Genomic DNA, 24,552 nt, shown 5'->3' with positions numbered 1-24,552 from the left:
GTTTAATTTATTAATTCTATTTTTTAGTGTTTAATTCATTAATTTTTAATATGATTATAGATTTTTTAATTTTAAAATTACATACATGGCGCTGACATGGCCAAGACACATCAGCATATAAAGAGCCATGTCAGCCTTCTGTTAGCCACATGTGTTGAAAGTTAACGGAAGTGCTTCTTTACATTACTGTGAATATTTTGAGGGAATTTTTAACGGCCTGAAAAAATTAAAGGGCACGATACGGTAGTAGTAATAGTTCGGTGGAAAAAATCCTAAATAGCCGTTAAAAAAATATCTATTGTAATGGGTAACGGGAAAAAGCAGTAAATTGAAAATTTGGAAAACAAAAGGGCGGGCCTTATAAAATTTCAACTCAAACTAAAAAATGTAAAACTTTTCCCTAAATATCAATTTTCTCATTCATTTTTTATAGCACCTGAAACATTCTCTGTTCATAGCTCCTCCCTCCTCCCTCTTTCGATCTCTCCTCTTCTATACAACTGCATCTTCTCTATCCAGCTCTCCTCTCTCTCTTGAAGGACGAAGAACACATCGCTCTCTCAGGCTCTTCCCTTCGCTGCTTCATTCTCTCTCACGCATATCTGCTTCTCTCTGCTACTCACTCTCACTGCTGCTTCGGTCTGTTGGCCATACGCCTAGACCCACAGGTGGTGGTTTTTTTCCTATATTTTAGATTCAAAATAGATATGATTTTTGGTTAGGATATTGGATTTGTTATCAATTTGATGCTTAAACATTTAGTTTGGCTGTGTGTTCTCTTTTGTTTTGTTTGGATTAGTTCTGTTTTTTTTCCCTCCATTTCAGTTTTAAAATAGATATGATCTTAGGCCATTGTTCTTATTTTTCTTTGTGTCTATTTTAAGCCCCATTTGCATTTTGGAAAATGCAGTTGAGGCGCAAAGAAGAGAAGACTAGAGAAGAAATGCAACAACTTCAGGACAACATGCAGCCAACAAAAAAAAATTATCATCTGTTTGTTTGTTTTCTTCGTGGGAACACCATTATTCCACAATAGCCAATTACACTACATCCAATTATTTAATTGTATTTTAAATAAAATATAAAAACTTTCTAACTAAAGCAAATATTATATTCGCTGTTACATAATTGGAATGGAACTGCAATTCTCTCTTTAATGGTGATATACTTTCTCAAATCAAACTCTTTTCCATTATACACCGAAAACTTGTCCCCATAATAGAGCTTGACAGAAAGAAAAAAAACAACTGTCAAAACAAAACAATAAACAGAGACTCCCAGAGAAGGCCTTCTACATCTTATAAACAACAGAAAAGTACACAAAAAAATAATAGATTAATACCGAAAGGAAGTAACTGGAACACAACCACCCAAACCAAGTTGCACCCCATTACATCAATTCAACATCATCACTTAACACCACCTTGTCCCAAGAAAACAAAATCCCAAGAAAGGTAGCAAACCCGAAAACCCAAGGACTAAGATGAGAGAAGAGAGAGTACTCCTTGCTTTTGAACTGGTGATCTGTTTGTGACTGAAGAGAAAGAGAGTATTCCTTACCCTTAAAAATAGATAAAAAAAAATCAGTACTTACCTCTGTAAATCAATATTGCTTATCCAACCACCAAAAAAAGTGGATATGATGTTTAAGACCAACCTATTTACTTCTAAACCACACAACAAAAACAAAAAATTTAAAAATTCACTTCATCCATAAGAACCTAAACTAATGAAGAAAAACAACAACTTGCCGTAAACTTAAAGGGCCTTCCTTTTTCCATCCTCAGTATCCAAGCCTTGAATTTCACTTACCCAACACTAAGAATCACAGGCCAAAAAGATACTGAACTGAAAAAAAAAAAAACTAACTAGGAGAAGGAGAAGAACTGAAGTCAGCGAAGAACAACAGTCGAAATGCTTGATGTGTATAACTGGTTAGTATGTGTTTGAGAAAAGAGTATTTTTCTGAGGTGTAACCGGCTGGGTGATTTAAAAAAAAACCGCTTGGGTAATATAAAAAAAAGCACTAGTCATTTAGGCTACCCCTACTTCTTAGCCTGGTAATTGTCATATGAGTATCCGTTTGGATTGCTCTTCCAAAACAAATCCTCAGCCGTTCAATCTATTATTTAAAACCCATGGATATACGAACGGCCACGATGATGAAACGGCACCCATCCTGCTTCCGTACTGGGCGCGGGACATAATCGGGGTTCAACTAAATAATTTATTAATTAAATATTATAATTAATAAAAGATCGTTTAATTAATCCATAAATATGCAACAGATAAATAAATAGTCTCTCTCTTTCACATGGATGTTTTGGCTGCAGTTCAACTACCCATATAAGTATCTTTCTAGGTCCAAATTTACAAAACTCAGATCAGAACTTGTCTAAGTTCTATAGAACCATATTATTAGTTTCAGTCCACTGAATTTTGAATGGAGATCTTCCTTTGTGTTCTCTGCTATCTTCTTGTTTTGCTTCTTCCACCTTTGCTTATATATTTTCTTAGCTCAATTTAAGAGCCATCGTTACACACCTTGTAACTCTCATGGTTCTTTTGCTTCTTCCACCTTGCTTATATATTTTCTTAGCTCAATTTAAGAGCCATTGCTACACACCTTGTAACTCTCATGGTGATTGTAACAGTTCTAAGAGGAGCATAAAGAAACAAATTTCGAACCAAAAAAGAAAAAGTCTGTGAAATAATTTGGCTATAGTAGTTTGAGTTCCTTCAATTAAGTTATAATTTTAAAATCTACATTTCATCAATCGTTGTAGGGTTATAAGGACGTCATTGGGAAAAATTTGCTGGAGAGTCTTAGACCCCTTGTGGGTTTTAAAGGATGGAGCTTTTGTGTCCTCTGGAAATTTAGTGAAGACCAAAGGTTGAACAAATTTGCTGGAGAGTCTTAGACCCCTTGTGGGTTTTAAAGGATGGAGCTTTTGTGTCCTCTGGAAATTTAGTGAAGACCAAAGGTTGAACAAACTATCTATATCCATAATTATGTACCTCTGTCGCATTTGTTGACTTTTGGGATTTTTTACAGGTATATTGAGTGGGTGAACTGTTGTTGTGGTGGGACTGAAAACACACAGAATGGTGGAGATGAACATCATATTTTCCCAGTTTTTTCAGCCCTTACACGCAGGATACCGTGTTTCATCACCCAAGAGCTAATTTTTGTGATCTTCTTTCCCAATTGCCTTTTTCCATACCTTTAGATTCTGGGTATTAGCCAATGACTTATATGGTTTAAGTATAAATTACTTTCCCTGTAATTATTAATGCTGGTCCATTTTATAACATGAGTTTATGAACAGGATCTATGCACAGTTCTTAATATCCAACCAACCCAACTGGTTAAACTCTTCAAGTGTCACTTGCCCACATTTTCTTGAAGTGAGTAGTCCATGTTCAACCACTCTCTCCTTCCCTGCAATTTTTAGAAGAAATTTGTTAATGTTATTGAGCTACAAGCTCTTATTTACTCTTTCAGGAACCTATTGGGACCAGGGTTTTGATTCCATTTCCAGGAGGATTGATTGAGCTTTTTGCTAATAACCAAGTGTGTTTTTCTTTCTCTCAAACCATGGTTTACCCTATATGCAAGTTCAACATATCAGTTTCTTTTCTTTTGCAGATACCAGAAGATCAGAATGTGATCAAATTTGTCATGGCCAAATGCAACATTTCAATGGAACAGGAGGCTTTGATTAACATAAGCACATTGAGTGATATTCAATCAAGGCCATTGTTAGGCAATAAGATTGACAAAATGGAAAACAACAATCATCTACAGCCATCTGTTTCGCCTGCAACTGCATTCGAAAACTTAAACTTGGACGACACCTCTCTTGATCAAACTCACCTATGCAGTTCTGCAATGAATTCTTCTATGGATTTGAACAAACAGGATGAGGAACGAGCGAGTTCACTCTCAAATTGCAGTGATCAGATTGAGAATGAGAATGTGGGAAAGTATGGGAGAAAACCATTAAAAGAGAGCAAAAGCTTTCTTGGAGAGAAAAAAAGAAGGGAGGAGCTTCTTGAAAGGCTTTAACTCTCTGGTGTTTGGTTCCCAACATTTCTAAGGTAATAGACATCTAAATCTTTATGGAACTAATAGTTTTTTTACTTTTTCATCTTTGTAATATTTAAGGCCTTTGCTCTCATTTGATGTACAGTTGGACAAAGCTTCCATAATTAGTGATGCAATTGAGTATGTAAAGTACTTACAAAGCCAAGCAAAAGAACTTCAATATGAGCTTCAAAATTTAGATGATGATGGCCTTAAGAACACTGGTATTAATGGCAATAGAATTCTCTCTTCTGAGATTCTAAGTCTTGCAGAAGTCAAGGCACCACAAAATGAGGTACCTTCCATTATTATTTTCATTTTCTTTCTTAAGCCTCTTTAAAAGTTAATAATTTGGTATTTTTAAACAATTTAATCCACAAGTAGAAGTGACTCAGATAGATGGAAATGATATTATTGTAAAGGTGTTCCATGAGCATGATGATAACTCTACAAAATAGAGTTATTTTACCATTTTTTATGTGTTATTTATTACTTAATTCTTGAATTTTTAATTGATTTATTAAGTTTTTAAATAATTTTGAATTTATTGAGTTTATTTTTATTTTCTATTTTTTTTTTGTGTTTTTATGGTAATTTTGTTGTAAAATATTATAGTTTAATTATTTAAATTAATATTGTTAAGTTAGGAGTAAAAAGATGTAATTTTTAACTTAAATGTTTAAGTAAATTAATATTTCCATGGAACTTTATTGTATATTTTATTATTGAAAATATTTGATTTATGTTTGTTTAATAGGAAATTTGTTGAATTTTATTTGCTAAAAGAAAGAAGAATAATGAAAAAAAGTGGCATTTTTGTGAAAAGCAAAAGAAATTAGCCTTTTTGCCAAACTAAAGGCCCGCAGCCACAGGCCCAACTGAGCATCACATGATGCCTCCAGCTTTTGTGTCCAACGCTTGGCCTCCTTCCCATTCCGAAGCTTCCACCAGCAACTCCTTTGCCCAGCAACGTCTCCACCTCACTCAGCAACAGCCAGGCCCGTGCACCCCATCCTGCCCACCACCGAAGCCCAACTCCAGCAGCTGCCCCAGCTTCCTTGCCATGTCCAAGCCCAATTTTCCCCTTCCCAGCTACCTGCCACAGCCCACAACCCAGCAGCTAGCCACCATTTTGAGCCCAACAAAAATGCATTTTGTCCCCTATGTCTAAAAATACCATTTTTTACCCCATTTCCTTACAAATTTTACCCCAAAATCATTATTACACTTTATAATTTACTCATATTTGTCATATTATTATTAATTCAATTAATTTAAATTGATTATTTTAATACTTTTTTTTTGCTATAAATAAGAGAGTTTAGAGTACACTACACACTTACCACATTTCAAGACCTCTCAATTCTCTTTATCTTCTTCTTCTTTTTGGTCATTTTTCCTATGAGTTTTTAGAAGAAAAATTTTGGGGTTTCTCCTCCAAATTTTCCTATTTATGTTTGTAATTTTTAGTTTGTATTTGTTATTTTAATTATGAGTTTCTAATTTTTTTAAGATTATTAAGGTGATGATGAAACAATATGTAACTAGATAGTGTTTATTTTGAATGTTGATTTCTCATTTTGTGTAATAAAGTTTATGGATTTTCTTCTTCAAATATTTTCTTTCATCTTAAATATCATGTATTTTTTATTGTTAGCTCATATTTACATTTTGTTCTTCATTAGTGCAAAATCATAATATTATGTGTAAGATGTGTCATTAAATTGTACACATCCAATACTTGGAACAAAAATATTATGATTTGCCTTATAAATAATGTTCATTGATTTATTTGTTATTTCATTAGATTGATTTACATTAAATACTTTAAAATTATAATTTTAAAAAGTAAAGATAGATCCTATATTTTTATAAAAACTTGTGTTCAAATAGAATATCTAATTTGAATAAGTGATGGTTTAATTAATTTCTACTATTACTAAAACTTGAGAATTAATGTACTTTTAAATATTATTGAACTTATATTAATATTTTTCTTTCTTTTATCTTAATAATCTTTCTTTTACCATCTTGATTTCTAATATTAATTTATTTTTATATATTATCTTTAATATCTTTATTTTTATCTTTTATTTTATTTTATTGTCACAAAATCTCATCAATCTTTGGAGCTATTAGAATTTATTAATTTTGGTTTAAAATAGTATTCTTTTTTATTTTAGACAACTCCTTTGGGTTCGATATCTTTGCTTACACGATTAATATTCTATATGAACGATTCGTACGCTTGCAATTTATAAATATTTAAAAATACCCATTTTGTGTTTATCACATGAGCCTGGTAGATTTGTGAGATTGATTGAAGCCTTGAACACTCTAGGCCTTGAAGTAACTAATGCAGATGTAACCACAGACAAAAACCTTGTCTCTAATGTTCTCAAAGTAGAGGTAAGTTGAATCTATTTATTTATGTTTTATTGGGGTTGGGAAATTATACAATTTTTATAAGCAGCCATATTCAAAAATATAATTTAATGCATCAAATTTTGGATGACAAAAGGACTGTAAAATAGTAGACAAAGATGATCACTCGAAAGAGTTCTTAAGGGAGCTGATGAGGAATCCATCAAGAGGGTTGTCTGAGATATCTTAAGTATAAGAAAATGGCAGAAACATCAACAGATAATCTCATAATTGTGCCTGTTTCTAAATCCAGCCAAATAATTAAAGATAAAGAATTAAAGAGGTAGTTCTTCAAGTTTGATATGCCATTGCAGCCTGCTTTACTATAAGCCTACTTGTATACATTCCAGTATGGAAGCCCTGAGTTTTTCTCCTCAATCAGTCTCAATTCATCATTCCAAAGAACACATGCATATTCAACTGTTTAAAAATTAAAATGACCAGAACTGCAAAAAATAGCACTGCACCATAAGACCACAAAATCACCATGCATATTGAAGAACTGATTAATACATTATCAAATACCTAACAAAGATATGAAAGTTTTCTTAAACCTCCAAAAGAAATTTAATAGTTGGGAAATAAGTGTCATATAAATAAAATGAGTACAATCTAATTTATTACATTTCAAAATAATGAGGATATTTTAAGAAAAGACACATCCTTCTGGTATAGAATTTCAAATTAGGAAAAATTATTATTAAGTATTAGGTTGGTGGATTATTCACCATATTACCTACAGATAATGGACCACTGATCGACCCACCAGAACTTCATAGACAAATTGCACACAGGGCAAAATATTAGCTGTAGAATGTTCACTTTGGACACTTAAATTTTGAAACTGGTATATTTTTTTTGCACTTTTACTAATAGTGTTTTCAGATAATGAGTATGTTAACTTGGGTTTAAATTTTTTTGAAATAAATTGCTATGAATTAGATGCTAGTGCATGGTAGTAGTGCTAAACTAGATAGGAGGTTTTGTTTTCTTCGGTTCATGATCAGGTTACCTTCACTTTGGCATATTGATGTTTTTGGTCTTATGCTTTTAGGATTGGATTAAAAAATATAAGAGAAAACATATAAAAAATTGAATGAATTGATTATTTGCTAACAATAAAAAAAATAAATACAAAGTTGTAATGTTTTTCTTATCAATGAAATACATAAAGGAATGGGATTTAGGTATTATAAAACTATCTACAATTTATCAAAGGATGTGTTATGGAAATTAACTAGGTTGTTATCAATATTCTTTCTAATTTTATAACAAAATCACATGACAAAAATTATTAAATTCAATATTGTGTGAACCTTGATATTGGATCATTTTCATATGATACTAGACACCATTGGTGCCCTTTAGCATTTCTCTTTTCAAAATATTCTCATCCCAATTTTTTCATTTTTTTTACATTGTTGGCTAATATATTTGATTCCATGGTCAAGTTTGAAACAGCTTGCATGCATAATACTCCACAAAACTTATTAGTACTTCATCTCTTCTTTCCATATCATCAGACTGATCGAGGCCATTAGAGTTATCATGTTTCATTAGTATTCTCCTCTTCTTCTGAAATCTGATTCTATTTACCACCTTGCTTCTAAGACTCTTGAGAATTTTACGTGGTGGAACTCTTGCAATTATTATTTTTTTAAGTATTTTTTTTATCTTGTAACTTTTTTTCTCCTCTTGAAAATTTTCTCACTGGATTGTGGTCTAGAAGTTTTTGCTAGGCTTTGATATATTAGTTTTCTTTCGACAAAGATATAGTTATCCCTATCTGGGTGTTCATTTTGTTTTCGTTTCTTATTTGTAGTCCTTGATTCTAACTTGGTGTTATTCTCATTTTTACCCAAAAAGAAAAAGAAAAAAAAGGCAGGAAAACAATATATTTGTCTTAGTAATAAGCATGAAAAGAAATCATCTTTTTATATTGACTTACATCACTCTTCAATCAAAGTGTAGGACATAAAGAAAAATGGATAACTCTTATTTTTTATAAAATTTCAACTAAATGGGTGACAACAAATCACCAAAATGAGGCCAGAATATTTCCCTATCTAAATGAAGGGTCTGATGTATGTTTCCCAAATGTGATACAATAAGTGATAGAGTAGTTGAAACATGAAGCAATATACTAAACCAAAACGAAATGAATATAATTTAATATAAACTTGAGCAAGGTAGTTAGTGTTTTGTAGGCCTTAAGTTGGGTCATGCAATAAGCCTCCTCTCATCATTACCAACTCATTTCCTTGTGTAATTAGTTAATCTCTTTCCTCTAAAATCCACCAAATACTTTTAAGAATCAATCAATAAAGATATTATTATTCCTTTAGGGAAACAAATACTACTCTTAGGACTACTACTACTACTCATTCATGTACAATCAAAAACATCATCATACTACTAAGGAAACGACATAAGAATTTCTACTTTTTCAGGCTTTTCCACTAAGTTAGAACTGTCACCCTTTCATCTTATATTGGGAACAACTGAATTTTCTTTTGCAAATTTGTTTACGTATAGTACTTTTCCATTTCTAGTCCAAAGTTATAGAGTAGTTGAAACATGTAAGAATATAGAAATCCCAAGCGAGCGAAAAACTTCAAGGTAGTTAAGGTTACAAACGCCACACTCTTAGGTCATGCAATATGCTCTCATTCATTATAACTAACTTTATATATTTATATATATACTTTTTAATAATAATGAATTCTTTCCTCCTGAATATTCGCTTATATAATCTTCCTTAACAAGAAAAATTAGATATAATAATATTAGTTTATATATGAAAATCTCTCCTTCTTCCATGCTTAGGCTGCAGTTCACCTACCAATATAAGTTGCTCCCAAGCTGGAAAAAAAATATACATGGAAACCTTTTTTGGCTATAACTTATAAAAGGGTCTAAGTTGTTTTATTATTATTATTGTTATTTTTGTTTCTTTCTTAGTTTGCTGAGATGGGTAATTTGGTATGAGGTGGGGAGTTGTCTGAGCTTGAACTTGGTGCAACTATATCAGCTTCTGTCACCTGAAGTTTGTATGGAGACTTTCCTTTGTATTTTCTGCTGCCTTATAGTTTTGCTTCTTCCACCCTGCCTATGCTTTTTCATATGAATACTTAATTCAGTCAGAAGTAGTGGCCATATTTATCTTGAGAACAAAAGGAGGCATTGCTACCTCTCTTGGTGCTTGTGAGTGTCATAAGATTAGCATTAAAGTAATAGAGAAAAAAAATGGATTCTTTAAAATTTGAAGTTTCTGCATTTTTCTCAATTATTTTGCAGGTAATATGGACCTGATTATGCAGTATCTGATGGAGAGGCTTAGAGCCCTTGTGGGTTTGAAAGGATGGGATTATTGTGTTCTCTGGAAACTAAGTGAAGATCAAAGGTTAAAGAAATTCTCTATGACTAAACTAAATGATATGGGTCTGTGTGCCTGTGTTTATGTTACTTTTTGGAATGTGTTAATAGGTTTATTGAGGGGATGAGATGTTGCTGTGCTGGGACTGAAAACACACAAAATGGTGGAGAAGAAGAGCTTATTTTTCCAGTTTCTCCAGTCCTTCCATGCAGGGATACCATGTGTCAGCACCCAAGAGTCAATTCTTGTGACCTTCTTGCCCAATTGCCAACTTCCATGCCTTCAGATTCAGGGTATTAACCCTTTTTTTGTTTAGTTTTTAGTATAAATGACTTTTTTTCTTGTATGTTATGAATCCTAAATCTATTTAGCACATGAGTTTATGAACAGAGTTTATGCACAAACCTTGGTCTCCAACCAACCCAGCTGGTTAAACTTTTCTACTGTCACATGCTCACATGCACTTGAGGTAAGTCGTTTTCAAAACCAAACCCTTCTCTATTTTTCCACCATTGTCTAAAAGCAATGATAACATGCAGGAATCTATTGGGACCAGGGTTTTAATTCCATTGCCAGTTGCATTGGTAGAGCTTTTTGTGAATAAACAAGTATGACGATTCTCTTTTCAAATCATCATTTTCTCTTTTGTTAGTTCAAATATGTATGTACTCTAATAGAGTTTCTTTTCACAGATATCAGAAGATCAAAATGTGATAGACTTCATCACAACTCAATACAACATTTTAGTGGAGCAAGAAGCCCTGATTAACACAAACAATATGGATACAAGCTTTTGTGAGAATATTAATGCAATGAGTGAAATCCAATCAAGGACTTTTTTAGGCAATGAAATTGACAAAATGGATCCCAACAATCATCTGCAGCCACCAAATGCTACTGCATTTGAGAACCTAAACATGTCTTATGACATATCTGTGGACCGAACTCGCCTATGCAGTTCTCCAATGAACTTGCAGCAATTTGGTTACAATTCTGAAAGTAGGATGAGGAACGATGCTGCCTTTTCTGAATGTTCTCTAGATCCATCGTCACATCCGGATAAGCATTTGGATTCTTCACTGGATGCTATGCAGCCATCCATGATGAATGACACAGCCAATATGCATATGCAATTTATGGAACAAGTAACAGCAAACAAGGAGCAGAATGGCACTGAAAAGGACTTGAACAAACAGGATGAAGGAAGATCAAATTCAGTCTCGGATTGCAGTGATCAGATTGATGATGAGGAAGATGGAAAGTATAGAAGAAAGTCAGGAAAATCAGGTCAGTGCAAGAATCTTGTTGCGGAGAGAAGAAGAAGGAAGAAGCTTAACGAAAGGCTCTATACACTTCGGTCTTTGGTCCCCAAAATTTCTAAGGTAATAGATATCTAATGCTTTTTTTTGGAACTAATGGTTGTAAAATTAAAGCCTTTATCTCATTTTTGATGCACAGTTGGACAGAGCTTCCATACTTGGGGATGCAATTGAATATGTAAAAGACTTGCAGAGTCAAGCAAAAGAGCTTCAAGATGAGCTAGAGGAGCATTCAGACAGTGATGGCCAAAAGAACACTAACATTAATGGTAAAAGAAACAATGTTCTGTCTGAGACTTTGAGTCGCGACGACACTAATTTCAGGTGTAGGCCTGAGCATGAAAAAGTTCAAAATGAATTTCATTTGGAAACATCAGGGAGTGGAAGCATCTCAAAGCAGAACCAAGAGTCAGAAACAACTAATGACAAGGCACCACAGATGGAGGTACCATAAGTTTTTCTTGTCTTCTTAACATTCTGATATATTTGTGTTTTAAGCCTCATAATAACTTGTTTGAAACAAATTTAGCCTCAAGTGGAAGTGGCTCAGATAGATGGAAATGAGTTCTTTGTGAAGGTATTCTGTGAGCACAAGCCTGGAAGATTTGTGAGATTGATGGAGGCCTTGAACTCTCTAGCTCTTGAAGTAACTAATGCCAATGTTACTACATTCAGAAACCTGGTTTCCAATGTTCTTAAAGTAGAGGTAAAATGCTTCTAATTCAATTTTTTGGTTTAGAAAGTTTGTAACACATCTACATATATAAACTAACACAAAATGTAATCTGTTGCTTAAAATTTTGGACACAGAAGAAGGACAGTAAAATAGTAGTCCAAGCTGATCACTTGAGAGACTTCTTGCTGGAGCTGACAAGGAATCCTTCTAGAGGTTTGTCTGAGATGTCTAAAGCATCAGATAATAGCAGCAGCATTGACTATCAGCACCATCATCACCACCAGCCTTCTTATTAATTTCATAATTAAGTTACAGTTCTTCAAATGAGATAAGAACTCACTTCACTTCAAGCTTACATATATAATGTTTTAAAGGGAATTATTCTTAACTGCAAAATGTCTACTGAATAATCTATTAATTTTTAATATATACCATATATATTTAGTACTCTAGTGTAACTCAGCAAAGTGTATCAGATTTGATGCTGAGAATCTGTTTTTGTTTGGTTCATAGAAATAGAAAACGCACACTATATATTTAAATGCATAGTGTGCCTTGTGCTCTTTGATAATAAACTTGATCCTTACTCAAAGATTGATTTCAGACATACCAATAATGAAGATATATGTGTGTTTTTTGTATATAGATATGTAGCAAATACATAGTTTTCCACCTTCATAAACAAACCTCTTAACCAGTGTCTACAACTCTTGAGAAACTACAGGTCAGTGGTGGTTTTATAAAGACTAGAAAGAATGTTACTATGCACTACAATTACAAAGAAAACTTGGCTAATTTCATTAGCAACAAAATCTGAATAAGATCCCAAATACCAAAGTGTAAATCCCATTTTTCCAACTTTCACTGGACAAAGTGCTTCTACTAGAGCTGGTAGGTGGAACTGCTGGCAGCTCATCAGGTTGAGAAGTAGGAGAACCATCTGTGGTGGGATTGGTATCATCTGAAGAGGGATCATTAGCTTGTTTAACATCAATGCTGAATCTCATTCCACCAAAACAATGGCCTGATACATTACATATGAACCAATACTTCTTGGCTTCAGTGAGTTTGACTTTATCATTTCCACTCTCATACTTTGCCAACACGCCACTGCTCGCATCACATGATCGAAACGTTTTCTCATCTACCTCATATGCATCGTGTTGCCCCTTTACGTACTTGAAAACTACATAACATGTGATATCTTAGATACACAAACATTTGATTTCCTTATGTTATTTTACTTCCTCTGTCAAAGCAATAGTAACTTCTGCGTTGATTATTGTTTTTAGAAGATGATAGCATACAGAATTGTTATGGAACAAAAAATTTAAAAGGTTAAAGCAAAAAGATCATACCAAGAACATCACCGACAGTGAAGTTGTACTTTGTCGACCAAGTTAGAAAGTTGCCTTGGCTGTTCCATTCATCACCATCACCAACTATGTAATCTTCAGAGGTTACTCCCTTTAGAAACCAAGTGTAGATTACAAGGATCGACAACAAAGTGAAGTGACTGAAAATTTTGCTTTTTGTCATAGCTTCTTCAAGGACTGGAAATATGGTCTTCTAATGAGCTTTGTTTGTGAAGAAGAAGAAGAAGAAAGTCAATCATAGAAAGTAAATCTGTGGAGTTGAAGAAGCTTGTTATATTGTTACCCAGAGGACTTTTTCCAAACAGCTACAGATCATTGAAAATTAATTATGCTCATTCAGACAAGCGTGTTATCCTGAAAATAAGGATAAATTAATAAAACCATCACTCATTCAGAGTAATGGACCCAAATGATAATGGAAAACTAGTACAAGAATTAAATGGCATACCTAAAAAACATATCTTCTTAATAAAAAACTACCCAAATCTTGATATATTAGTTTGAACCATTCAGCTTGAGTTATGACTACCAACAACTGGGTTTGGACCATTTCCAAGACTTTATTAAATGAAAGGTGATGTTTTACTTATTTTATTACTTTTTAAATGTTATTATTGACTTTAATGTAAAATTGTATTAATAAAAATAAATAACCTTTTTTTATATAATTATTTACAAAATAATCGTTTGATTGCTCAAACTATTATAATGTACACTAAACAACTATAAAAGAGACTCAACTTTGTAGAATTGAAACTGTCCAAAATGATGACAGAAGAAGAAACTTCAAACCAAAGATATACGTATATTTTTAGATAAGTTTGAATTATTAACAATTTAAACACAAAAAATCGCATAATAAGGAAGAAGAAAAAGAAATCTCTAAGGAATTGTATAGTCACTTTTTAGCTCATGTTCAAAAAATGAAACTCCAACAATAGTCAAAAAGTTGTGCCAAATTTAGTACAAAATATAATATGAATCAAATTTAGCCCACAATAAACATCATCTTTTTAATTACTTATTTGTCATTCATTAATACGATTTATTAATTGAAAATTATTTTTAATTTTTAATTAATATTTTAATAATAAAAAATTAATTATTTTGTATATTTTCAATAAGCATTGTGCATTCACACATATTTTAAGCTAAATTTAACACAAAATGTACACAAGATGGTCTTTTTTTATTTGTAGTTGAGATGTAATTGTAAGTAGCCCAACGACAATTAATTTTTGTACGAAAACGACAACCAACTAAAATCAATGTGGTGGGTTTGTTAGGAAAGAAACTACATGTTTTTTCTTTCCTAAGGAATACAAATTGCAAACTACATGTAATACCTGGGCTTAATAATTTGGTAATACACATTTTTTTAAGTTTTATTTAAGTGGTTTATTTTATTTGCTAACTATTATTTTTTTCTTTGATCTAGGGGTGGTGGACTGAGCTCATGACAAGGAAGTAGCTATGGCGGAGTTCTTAGTTGCGTAATTTTACAATGTCATTGTGTTTACAAATGAATCATTTATGTCTATATTTTTTAGATTTTATATTTTATCTCATTACTTGTTGGACTCTGTATTTTGACAAATTATTTTTTAGACTATATTTTTTATAAAATAGTTCAAATAAACTTTAAACACGATTTTGATCATTGAACTAAAATTACAAATAATTTATCAAACTAACAACTCAGAATAAAACACAATCATTATGTCTAACAACTGTGTTGTTATATTCAATTTTGTGTTCATCAAAATCAGATTTATGAGTCTATTTGAACAATTTTACAAAACACAGGATCCAAAAATATATAAATTCTAATTTTTTTTTACAAAATTTTTTAATTAAGCAATATTTACACTTTCACCCTTATCTATTTATAATATTATATCTTTAAAAAAAAAATTCTTAAATATAAATATTTTATATAATTAATATAACTATATAATTTTTGCCTCCAGTTGGAAAAAATTCTAGGCCAGCCACGACGGTTCCTATTTTTTTTTCAAAAATATGCACTCAAGTTTTCAAAAATACGATTTCAAAGTTTCATAATTATGAAAATACGATTTATAGGAAAAAAAATTAAAAAACAACTTGAAAACAACTCACTGGACCAATAAAAAAAAACCAAAAAATAACAAAAATAATATATATATACCATGACAACTAAACATCAACCTCAAAAAAAACCTAAAAACAACGTGAGAACAACACAAAAAAAGACAAAAGACAAAAGACAAAAGATTAAACCGTAAAAATGTAAAACTTTCATCAAAACCGTAAAATTGAAAGAAGAAAAAATGTTTGACGGTAAAAACGTAATTTTTTAGCGAAGATTAGTATATTATGTAAAAAATTATTTTTTTATTATTCAAATCGAAAATAAACTTAGAAGTTACTATCAAATTATAATAAAAAAATACACATTTTGGTCTCTTAAAATTAATTATTGTTGAACCAAATTAAAAAGCAACTGCAAAGTTATTTTCCAAACACAACACAAAAAATTAGGGGTGAACATTTGACGCAAAACCCAAAAACCTGCACAACCCGCAACCCAATGACCCATTTTTTCACAGAACCTGTCCAATTCGGGTCTAACCCAATCTGAACCTAACAGGTGTTTGGTCGGGTTCTAAAATGTAAAGCATACGGGTTCGGGTGACCCGAACATATATATATTTCAAATAATAATAATAATAATTTTAAAAATAACTAAATTGGATTTTTAAAAAAATAGGGAAGGGATTGATTAGTATGTTTAAGTTTAAGTTTTTAACACTAACTATATTTCTTTTGTAGTCTGTTTCTTCAAATGCATTAAAATCATAACATTTCTTTTCTATAACTTATGTTTCATGGTTTTTCTTTTAAAATCAACTAATTAAGACTTTAGAATTCAGACTAGAAATTATGCATTTTTCATAATTTTTTAATGAAATAAAAAAGCTTGTAAAAAAACAATTGATACTTTTATTTGTAATTTTCTCTTCTTTTTTTTTTTTTTTTTTGCAAGAAAACATGTCAAAAGTAAGAAAAAAAAAAGTGTCAAAAAATGGTATTTTTGAAAAACTTTTACCAAGGCCCATAAAGAGACCAAAATCCATTTTCAGCCCAACCCAACTCGAAACCCTATCCCACCCAAAACACAAAACCTGAAATTACCCAAAAATCTGAAAAATTCATGCAGGTTCGGTACCACATTTCCCCACCCGAAACCCACAAAACCCGAACCCAATGCACCAGAAACTCGAAAACCCAACCCGACCCCTAACAGAAATGACTCATTTCGAATATTAAAGATACATTTTTTATTTTTTTGATAAACAAAGCAAAAAAGAAACTGAGAAGTTACTTTTCAAACACATCACAAAAATGACTCTTCCCAATAATTTTCTCCGACGACGGCAAGAAACTCATACTTCTCATATACCAAAATGATCGCAATGGTACCACTCTTGAGCCCAAATTAATGGCAGTATCGTCCAAAAAGCTTTTAAAGCTAAGGATATACCCATGAACTCGCTAATGATATAGGCAGAATGGGTGGTTGTGTTTTATTCCTCTCGGAGAGCTCAATCCAACAGCGTGTTGGGGATTAGGCTTCACAAACCTTTGTTTGTATTACAACTCAATGACAAAATCATACAAGTAAATCAATCACATAGAATAGTTAAACTCAAATTACATAAACACAATGGATAAAAGTTTAAAGTAGGCCTTCTTTGAAGAACAAACCCTAGGGACATAAAATCACAAGCTATGATTTTATGTGAGACACAAAAGTGACAATGCTTGACACAAATGAAGATTAGTTGTCAAAAAATCTCTATTCCTTGCCTTCCTTTGAAGATGCTTGAAGCTACAAGTAGTAGAATGAGATTAGGATTATGTAACGCCCTGGTTACCCTAGAGCCATTATGGTGAACCAGAAATTTGACCTGCTACCCGAGTCATTTGGTTCAAAATGTGTTCTAAGTGTTATTAACAGGCTAAGGTGAAAAACAACAAAAAGGAAAGGATATGTTTTATTATATACATAAAACTGTTCATGGGCCCACAAGAACATTTACAAATTATTTACAACTCAAAAAGGTCATTACTGTTCCAAAATTACAAACCCGCCGACCTAAGCAGCAAAAATATGGTAAACTCCCTAGTTTCTCTGAGAACTCCTTGGCCGTGGTGGTCAAGCGGCCGCATATGTACACATCACCACCTAAGCTCTCCACTCAAGGCTGGGTGAGCTTTTCTTTCCCTTTACCTGCACCACATAGCACCCATGAGCCAAAGCCCAGCAAGAAAACACAGTATTATATGTAAATATTATCAAATGATTATCGTTATAATCACACAGAGCTTATAGCTCTTAAACAGATGAGTGAATATCACTTGAGGTTCTAGAAAACCATACTGAGAGACTAAAAGGTAAGTCACTAATTTAAACAGAAGAGTGGCTGCTAGGTAAGCCACTAGCCTTAAACAGATGAGAGACTGATAGGTAAGTCTCTAACTTAACAGATGAGTGATTGATGGGTAAGTCACACAAGCGCTTATAATATTCATCGAACTTGAGGTCGGTCCGACATTAATGCTCTTTGAGTCATCCAATGCAGATATCGATTAGATCTAATCTTTATTGGCTTGAGTTGAACATGCTAAAGTCGTCCTAACTTATGATTCAACACCGTGTGACCAGTGCCTAGTACCACTGCCGAACTTGACTAATGAGTCACAGCTTCATAGTCGATACTGACACCTTTGCCAATCTGACTAATGAGTCAGTACCATGCACAAGTGAGAAAGACTTGCTAAGCATTCAATAATCAATTCATGTCCACATTTACACAATCAACATGCCTCAAGCATAACCATGCATGTCACATATGGGGTGCAGTTTTCTTACCTCTGATTCGAGCTAAAATGAATAAAAGAACGGCCCTTAAGAACGGTCTAGCTTTTAGTCCTTTAGCGGTTACCTAATCATAACACATTATAGGATACCATCAATAAAATGATAATCAAGGGTTCCCAAACCAACATCTAGCCTCCGAGACATCAATCCCCACTAATCCGGGTAGTAGGAGTGATCCCGAGGCCTAAAACCATGTTTCCAGGGCCAAAACACTCACACGGGCTCAACCCTGCTCAAGGGCTGCGGCCCTAGCATCAAGGGTCGCGGCCCCCAGCCACCTCTGAAACAAGGGCCGCGGCGCCCATCATCAAGGGTCGTGGTGCCCAGCAGGCACAACCTTCCCCACCTGCTTCTTCAAGTAAGGGTCACAACTCTCCAAGAACAGGGCCGCGGCCCCCAACCCTGGGCCATTCCCAAACACGTTTTCAACTTCCCAAAGCCTCCAAAATCATACCTAAACATTCCCCAATCATCAAATCAAAGTTCCCAAGCTTCCCAATGCTCCAAAACCATCAAAACCCAAGGTTCAATCGAGCCAAAATCTCAACGATTCACAAAGTCCAATTCAAAGCTTAGAAACTCTAAAAAAACTCAAAACTTTAAACTTATATTACCTTCAATTGGGTTGTTTCTCGTCAAATACTTCGGTCAAGAAGCTTCTAATCTTTCCTAGGATCCCTACGCCTCTATCCTCGCTTGATTTCGACTCCTAGAACTCAAGATATCTTCGAAAACGCTTCAAACGGTGAAAATGAGCTAACGAGGAAGAACGAGAGGTTTTCTAGCGTACGTTCTATCTGACAAGCTACTTCAAGCTTAAGTAACCTCAAATAAAACCTAGTGCTCGGGGTCCCAAAAACACCCCCGGGGACATTATAGTCAAAACCTCCAGAATTTCACCCTGATCTCAATAACTCCCAATTTATCATCAAATAAACATTCTTACTACCCGATAATTGATCTCGTTATGACAAAATCGCTAATCCACTAAATAGGACCATCTCATGCCAAATAGCTCGAATATATCTCCATAATAATGGAATCTCATTCACAAATCACATCATGCATCCAAATACACAAATTTACCCTCAATGGGCCAAATTATCAAAACATCATAATATTTCAAATGTGGACCCACATGCATGCATATAACATAATTCACATAAACATGCATATATTATCATTTAATGGCATAATTAAACAAGTATGGCCCTCCCGGCCTACTATTCCCGCCATTGAACCACATCGGAGAATTCGGGGCATTACAGATTAACAGCCTTGGATCTCCATACAATTCAAGCTTTCTTGATAAAGATCTTGGAGAAAACTAGTAATCTTGGAGCTAGAGAGAGAGAGAGAGAGAGTTCTTCTTTAGTGAGAGAAAGAGGTGAGTGATCATGTAACGCCCTGGGTAGCTAGGACCATTACACTATGTATTTATAAAGGTGCAGGACTTGCTAATCAAGTCATTTAGTTAAAAACGTGTCACTAAACCCATTAATGAACTAGGGCTAAAAGGTTTTGGTCATAAAAGATACATTGCATATAATTAAACGTTTTGTACATGGGATCCCAAAAGAAACAACGTTTGAAAGTCAATTTACAAAATTTCAGGGTATAAACAACCACTAGCCACTCTAAGGGCAAAACAGACATTTATGGTCCTCCTGTTCCTATCCCTTCCTCGACCGTGGCGGCCGAGCAGCTAGTCATGTACATTCTGCCTTCAGAGCTCTCCAAATGTTCTGATTACGAGAGATGCCCCTTGAGCACGATCCGTTTCCTGAGCCCTAGCTTATACCTAGTCACAACCAAGATAAAGGATTCCATTAATAATTGTATAAAGGTTTCCGGGTAAAGTTCTAGCCTCCGGGACATCGAATTCCACCAAACACGGTAGTGGAATCGACCTCGAGCACCCTAGGTTAGGTTCCCGCGCCTAAAATCTCCAAAAGGCCAAAAATGCCCTTAAGAGCCACGGCCCAAGCTTCCTATGCCGCGACTTGTCCCTGACCAGAGGCCTAGCCTCACCAAAAACCAGACACGGGCCACAGCCCAACACTCCCCATGCTGCGGCCCGCCCTTCTTCCCCAAATCTTATCTGTTTCAAAGGGTCACGGCACACCAAGAACTGAGCCGCAGCCCGACCTCTTCGAACCTAGAAAATCCACAATTTTTAACACTCAAACCTCACTCAAATCCACCCAAAACCATCACAATGATACAATCCAATTATCACAAACATTCTAACATGTTTTCAGCAACATAACCCAGCTAAAACCTAGTCTAAAAACTCACCAAGATAACATTTTAATCTTTGAAACCCACAAGCTCAAGAACACCAAAACTAGCCAGGAAAACACAAAATTCAAACACTAAACCATAAATTAAAGCTTACCTTCACTGAAGAACCAATCCTCCAAGAAATTGTTGAGCTAACTCCTAAGTCTTCTGCCTTAATTCAATCTTAAATTCAAAACCCAAGAACTCTTAGAATCCAGCCCCAAAGCTACATAATCAAATGACCAAAAATATAATTCAAGGCTTACCTCAGTTCCTGGTTGGATTCCTTAGCTACTACTGGGTTAATCTCCAAAACTTCAACCCAATTCTCTGAGTTTCCAGCCAAGTTTTCTTAGTTTTTGTGGTTTTCCTTGAGAGAGAAAGAGAGGGAGAAGAAAAGGGGCGGTTTGGACATCTTCCACTGTTTTCTTGGTTTTGTCTAGTCTATCATTAATTAATTAAGTCAATCCCGAGGCTCGGGGTACCAAAAACGTCCCCGAGGGCAAAATTGTCAAATTCCCCAGTATTCCTACCTAAGCTTCCTAACCTCAAATATATCTCCAATTATTTATTTCCATAACTCGATAACCTAGATAACCATCTAATACCCGAAATACCCCTTGAATCGTCCTGAGCCATGTATTGGGTCCCGTTGTGACTTTCCCGCTAACTAGCTCCCTAGGATCGCCTCAAGTCGCATGCTGCAAATATACCCACATAATAATGTGGTCCTCACAATTATAACATATAATCACATTTATGCCCTCCATGGGCTAAAATTATAAATATACCCCTTTAAGCTAACCAGGGCCTACATGCACACTAATATTCGTAGACATGAATTTCACATATCCATATACTCATATAAGCATGCTTACCACATAATCATGCATTAAACTATTTAATTCACACATAAACCAATTATGCCATCCCGACATACTAATCAAGGCCCTTAAACCTTATTAGTGATTTTGGGTTGTTACAGATCAAGTCACCAATTAACTCATTTGAATACCTTAAATAATATATGATCCTCATATTAGACTCAACCAATGAGATTAGAGCATTTAAATTTAAGTTTTGGAGTTAAAACACGTAACCATACAGACATTCTGTAATGGACCAGTCGATATGTCTCCATGAGGTACCTCTGTAATACGGCTCCATGAGATGTCTCAAAACACCTCCAAATGTTCCTAAACTTTTTGGGTACTTTTATATATTCCAAATAAACATTTTGGACCAAAAAGTTTGATTTAAAAATGACTATACTCAAAGTCAACTTCACTTGTTGACTTTTGTGAAATTGTTTTAGCACTTCTTCGTGCTTAAACAATTTCACCATGTATTTAATCAATCTTAACACAATGCCACCCCAAAGACCATTGGTGTTCAGAGCTGACTAGAAAATGGAATCAACGCCGTAACTTCAATGACTTTGACTAGCGCGTACGGCTGCTCCGACGACTTCTGGTGACGAACTTATCGAAACCTCCTCTTCCTCCTTGTGCAGTGCGTGTAGAAGATGGGTGGCCGAAAATTAGTAGGTGGGTTTGGCAATTTGAAGAGAGAAAAAGAATGCTTCAAAAGTTTGAAAAAGGTAGAAAAAAACATTAATATTGTAAATAAAAAAATTAACGTGAATTGTGTAATTAAAATTTAAAAAACGTGTAGCGGTGCAAATTTTCCTTAAATTTATCCCACATTAAAACAATATAAAAAAGGTAAAAAAACACACAACTCTAATATAAGTTAATAATTAATTTCAATTTTGATAATCCACTTCATAATATTTAATTTCAAACTAGAATCTCAATCCTTTAAAAAAAATTATCTCTTTTAATTTAATTTTTAAAGAGTTATTAGCTATTTTGTATACAAGGAATAGTTATTCAATATTTTAAATATAAACGACTTCAAATTATTTGATTTTATGTACATAATATAATATTTTATATTAAAATTAATTTGAATATGTTGAAAAGGTATTATGTTTTTTTACTTGATATTTCTAAAAAAATATATAAAATTATGATAATTGATTAAGTTTTCTTATTTATTAAATCTCAAGTTTAATTTTTCAGGTATGTTGTTAAAAGAAAAAAGAACCATGTATTCATACTTAAAATTTTGGTTTATGATATTATAAAAGGTAATGATATATGTACTAAAATTATGGGTAAAAATATTCCACTAAATAAAGTGATAATTTTATTTAAACAATTAAATTTATACATACCGATCACTGTTATAAAAAACAATAAAACATTGCAATAATTTAGAGTTAAATTTTAGTGTTTTTATAAATCGTCTCATCACAAACTAAATCAAACCAAAGATGAATTACTATTCACCAGCTTTGATTTTTTTTTAATTTTTTAATATTAATTCTTGAAAAGTCAAAATAATAATTATTGGTTTAAGGAAATATATTACGTGGAAGATAAAAATAAATAAATAAATTGAAACCTTTCCCCAAAAGAAAAGTCTAAACCCTAGGCTAGCCCTTAAACCTTCCACTCCAATTTTCCCAAAAATCCAAACAGAAACAGAACCCTAGCTTCATCAAATCTCCAACCATCTCCAGTTCAAAGCTCGTTGCCAATGGCTTTCTTCACCGGGGGGCGATTCCGTGAGCTTTTAAAGAAGTACGGAAAAGTGGCAATGGGAGTACACTTGTCTGTCTCCGCCGCCTCGATTTCCGGTCTCTACGTCGCCATCAAAAACAACGCCGACGTCGAATCCCTTCTCGACAAATTGCACATGGGCGGCGTTTCCGCCAAAGACCAGGTCGGATCGAACCCATCCGACGAGTTTGTCCTTGAAGATAATGTAAATGGGACATCGACGACGGTGGTCGTTGAGAAAGAGAAGACGAGGAATCGGACGGCGGAACTGGCGGCTTCGAGTGGCGGTGCTCTGGCATTGGCTGTGCTTTGTAACAAAGCCCTCTTCCCTATTCGGGTGCCGATAACGGTCGCGCTTACACCACCGATTGCCAGGTTCTTGGCCAGGAGGAAGATCATCAAGACCGGTGTATGATTTTTCTGCCCTTGTAATTTTTCTGTTCATTGCCAATAAATAATAAACAGAGAAAAAGTGGGTAATATTTTTTATATGGATATATGGAATCGATTTTAGATTTGTATATTCATTGATTTTGTTCAGAACTTCATAAATGTCTAGACTTTGTAGAATGGATTATCGGAGGAGACTTAATTAGCATTGATGAGTTCTTTAACTTGCTCCAATTCACTGGATTAGATATATGAGGAGGCCTTGTGTTGCGTTGATAAGGATTTGTTTAGAAAAAAACCAACATTGAACAAATGAACTGTGTTGCTGAATTTAGATTATTTTGTTTCTAAAGTTAGCTACTTGAGCTATATCTTAGCTCAATTGGAATTATGTGCTTGATTATTTGGTTTCTAAGTTAGCTACTTGAGCTGATGCCTTAGCTTAATTGGAATTACGTGGTTGATTATTTGGTTTCTAAGTTAGCTACTTGAGCTGATGCCTTAGCTTAATTGGAATTACGTGGTTGATTATTTGGTTTCTAATACTTGAGCTGTGCGCTTAGCTCAATTGAAATTATGATCATTTGGTTTCTTAGCGTTGTTTTGTTTCTTAACATATGATTACACTGTTGACAATCGTTAATACTTGGTATCAAATATATGCTTAGTTTTCTGGATACCCAATTGGTTTAATAACTTAGTTTGGGGGTGTTGGTTAATCATTTGTTATCAACCCACGTCTTTACTCTTAAGTTCTGTGGTATCCATATGTTTCATTTGCTTAATTTCATCAAGCTTGTTTGATTCATATGGAACTTTGTTATATTTATAGGTTAGGCAGTCTTGATTTTTCTCATTTCATCAGGGCAGGAAGGAATATTGTCTTCGTGGGTGAGAGATTTATAGGTTAGGCTTAGGACGTAATCTAAGTTACTAACGTTTTGTGAGTTTGCTTGGTTTGATTACTTTGGTCTTTGGTCGACAATCGTAGTTGTTTTGTTGTCGTTTTGCTTAATTTTGTTGATGTTCCATCTCTTTGTTGTCGTTATTCGAATTGTCGTTTTGTT

The 24,552-nt window shown here is 33.8% G+C and overlaps 3 protein-coding genes, 1 long non-coding RNA gene and 1 pseudogene across 6 annotated transcripts in view; 4 read left to right on the top strand and 1 right to left on the bottom strand.

Annotated features, from left to right (window-relative positions):
• LOC133816159 (uncharacterized) overlaps positions 1-24,552 on the top strand; it is a 92,112-nt gene that overhangs the window by 17,276 nt on the left and 50,284 nt on the right. The window lies entirely within an intron of this gene.
• On the top strand, positions 3,128-4,751 carry LOC133788161 (transcription factor ABORTED MICROSPORES-like; annotated as a pseudogene).
• On the top strand, positions 6,390-12,326 carry LOC133788108 (transcription factor ABORTED MICROSPORES). 3 transcript variants are annotated; one of them, XM_062225596.1, is made up of 9 exons: positions 6,390-6,496; positions 9,809-9,914; positions 9,998-10,180; positions 10,278-10,356; positions 10,427-10,495; positions 10,580-11,269; positions 11,346-11,651; positions 11,736-11,912; positions 12,017-12,326. In XM_062225596.1, the coding sequence occupies exons 2-9, from the start codon at positions 9,814-9,816 to the stop codon at positions 12,176-12,178; spliced, it is 1,767 nt and encodes a 588-aa protein (XP_062081580.1). In that variant the 5' UTR covers positions 6,390-6,496; positions 9,809-9,813; the 3' UTR covers positions 12,179-12,326. The 3 variants fall into 3 exon arrangements, with proteins under 3 accessions (XP_062081580.1, XP_062081579.1, XP_062081581.1); XM_062225595.1 differs by lacking the exon at positions 6,390-6,496 and adding an exon at positions 6,537-9,715; XM_062225597.1 differs by lacking the exon at positions 6,390-6,496 and having other exon boundaries at positions 10,259-10,356.
• LOC133788145 (mavicyanin-like) lies at positions 12,466-13,672 on the bottom strand. The gene is made up of 2 exons (XM_062225598.1): positions 13,241-13,672; positions 12,466-13,068 (listed from the first exon to the last, which is right to left on the bottom strand). Exons 1-2 carry the CDS (start codon positions 13,419-13,421, stop codon positions 12,683-12,685), a joined length of 567 nt encoding a protein of 188 aa, XP_062081582.1. The 5' UTR covers positions 13,422-13,672; the 3' UTR covers positions 12,466-12,682.
• On the top strand, positions 22,889-23,798 carry LOC133788092 (uncharacterized). Its single transcript, XM_062225594.1, has one exon. The coding sequence runs from the start codon at positions 23,073-23,075 to the stop codon at positions 23,508-23,510; it is 438 nt and encodes a 145-aa protein (XP_062081578.1). The 5' UTR covers positions 22,889-23,072; the 3' UTR covers positions 23,511-23,798.

This window comes from Humulus lupulus, chromosome 1 (assembly GCF_963169125.1).
Source record: "Humulus lupulus chromosome 1, drHumLupu1.1, whole genome shotgun sequence".
Classification (NCBI taxonomy): domain Eukaryota; kingdom Viridiplantae; phylum Streptophyta; class Magnoliopsida; order Rosales; family Cannabaceae; genus Humulus; species Humulus lupulus.
Note: the sequence above shows the minus strand (reverse complement) of the source record. Positions and strands in the feature narration are given on the sequence as shown.

Excerpts from the sequence above, each read along its gene's own strand:
- LOC133788108 (XM_062225596.1), top strand. The coding sequence starts at position 9,814 with ATGGACCTGATTATGCAGTATCTGATGGAGAGGCTTAGAGCCCTTGTG. Across the intron at positions 10,357-10,426 it reads CATGCTCACATGCACTTGAG|GAATCTATTGGGACCAGGGT; the intron begins GTAAGTCGTTTT and ends GATAACATGCAG. Across the intron at positions 11,652-11,735 it reads ACAAGGCACCACAGATGGAG|CCTCAAGTGGAAGTGGCTCA; the intron begins GTACCATAAGTT and ends AAACAAATTTAG.
- LOC133788145 (XM_062225598.1), bottom strand. The coding sequence starts at position 13,421 with ATGACAAAAAGCAAAATTTTCAGTCACTTCACTTTGTTGTCGATCCTT. Across the intron at positions 13,069-13,240 it reads CACTGTCGGTGATGTTCTTG|TTTTCAAGTACGTAAAGGGG; the intron begins GTATGATCTTTT and ends CATGTTATGTAG.
- LOC133788092 (XM_062225594.1), top strand. The coding sequence starts at position 23,073 with ATGGCTTTCTTCACCGGGGGGCGATTCCGTGAGCTTTTAAAGAAGTAC.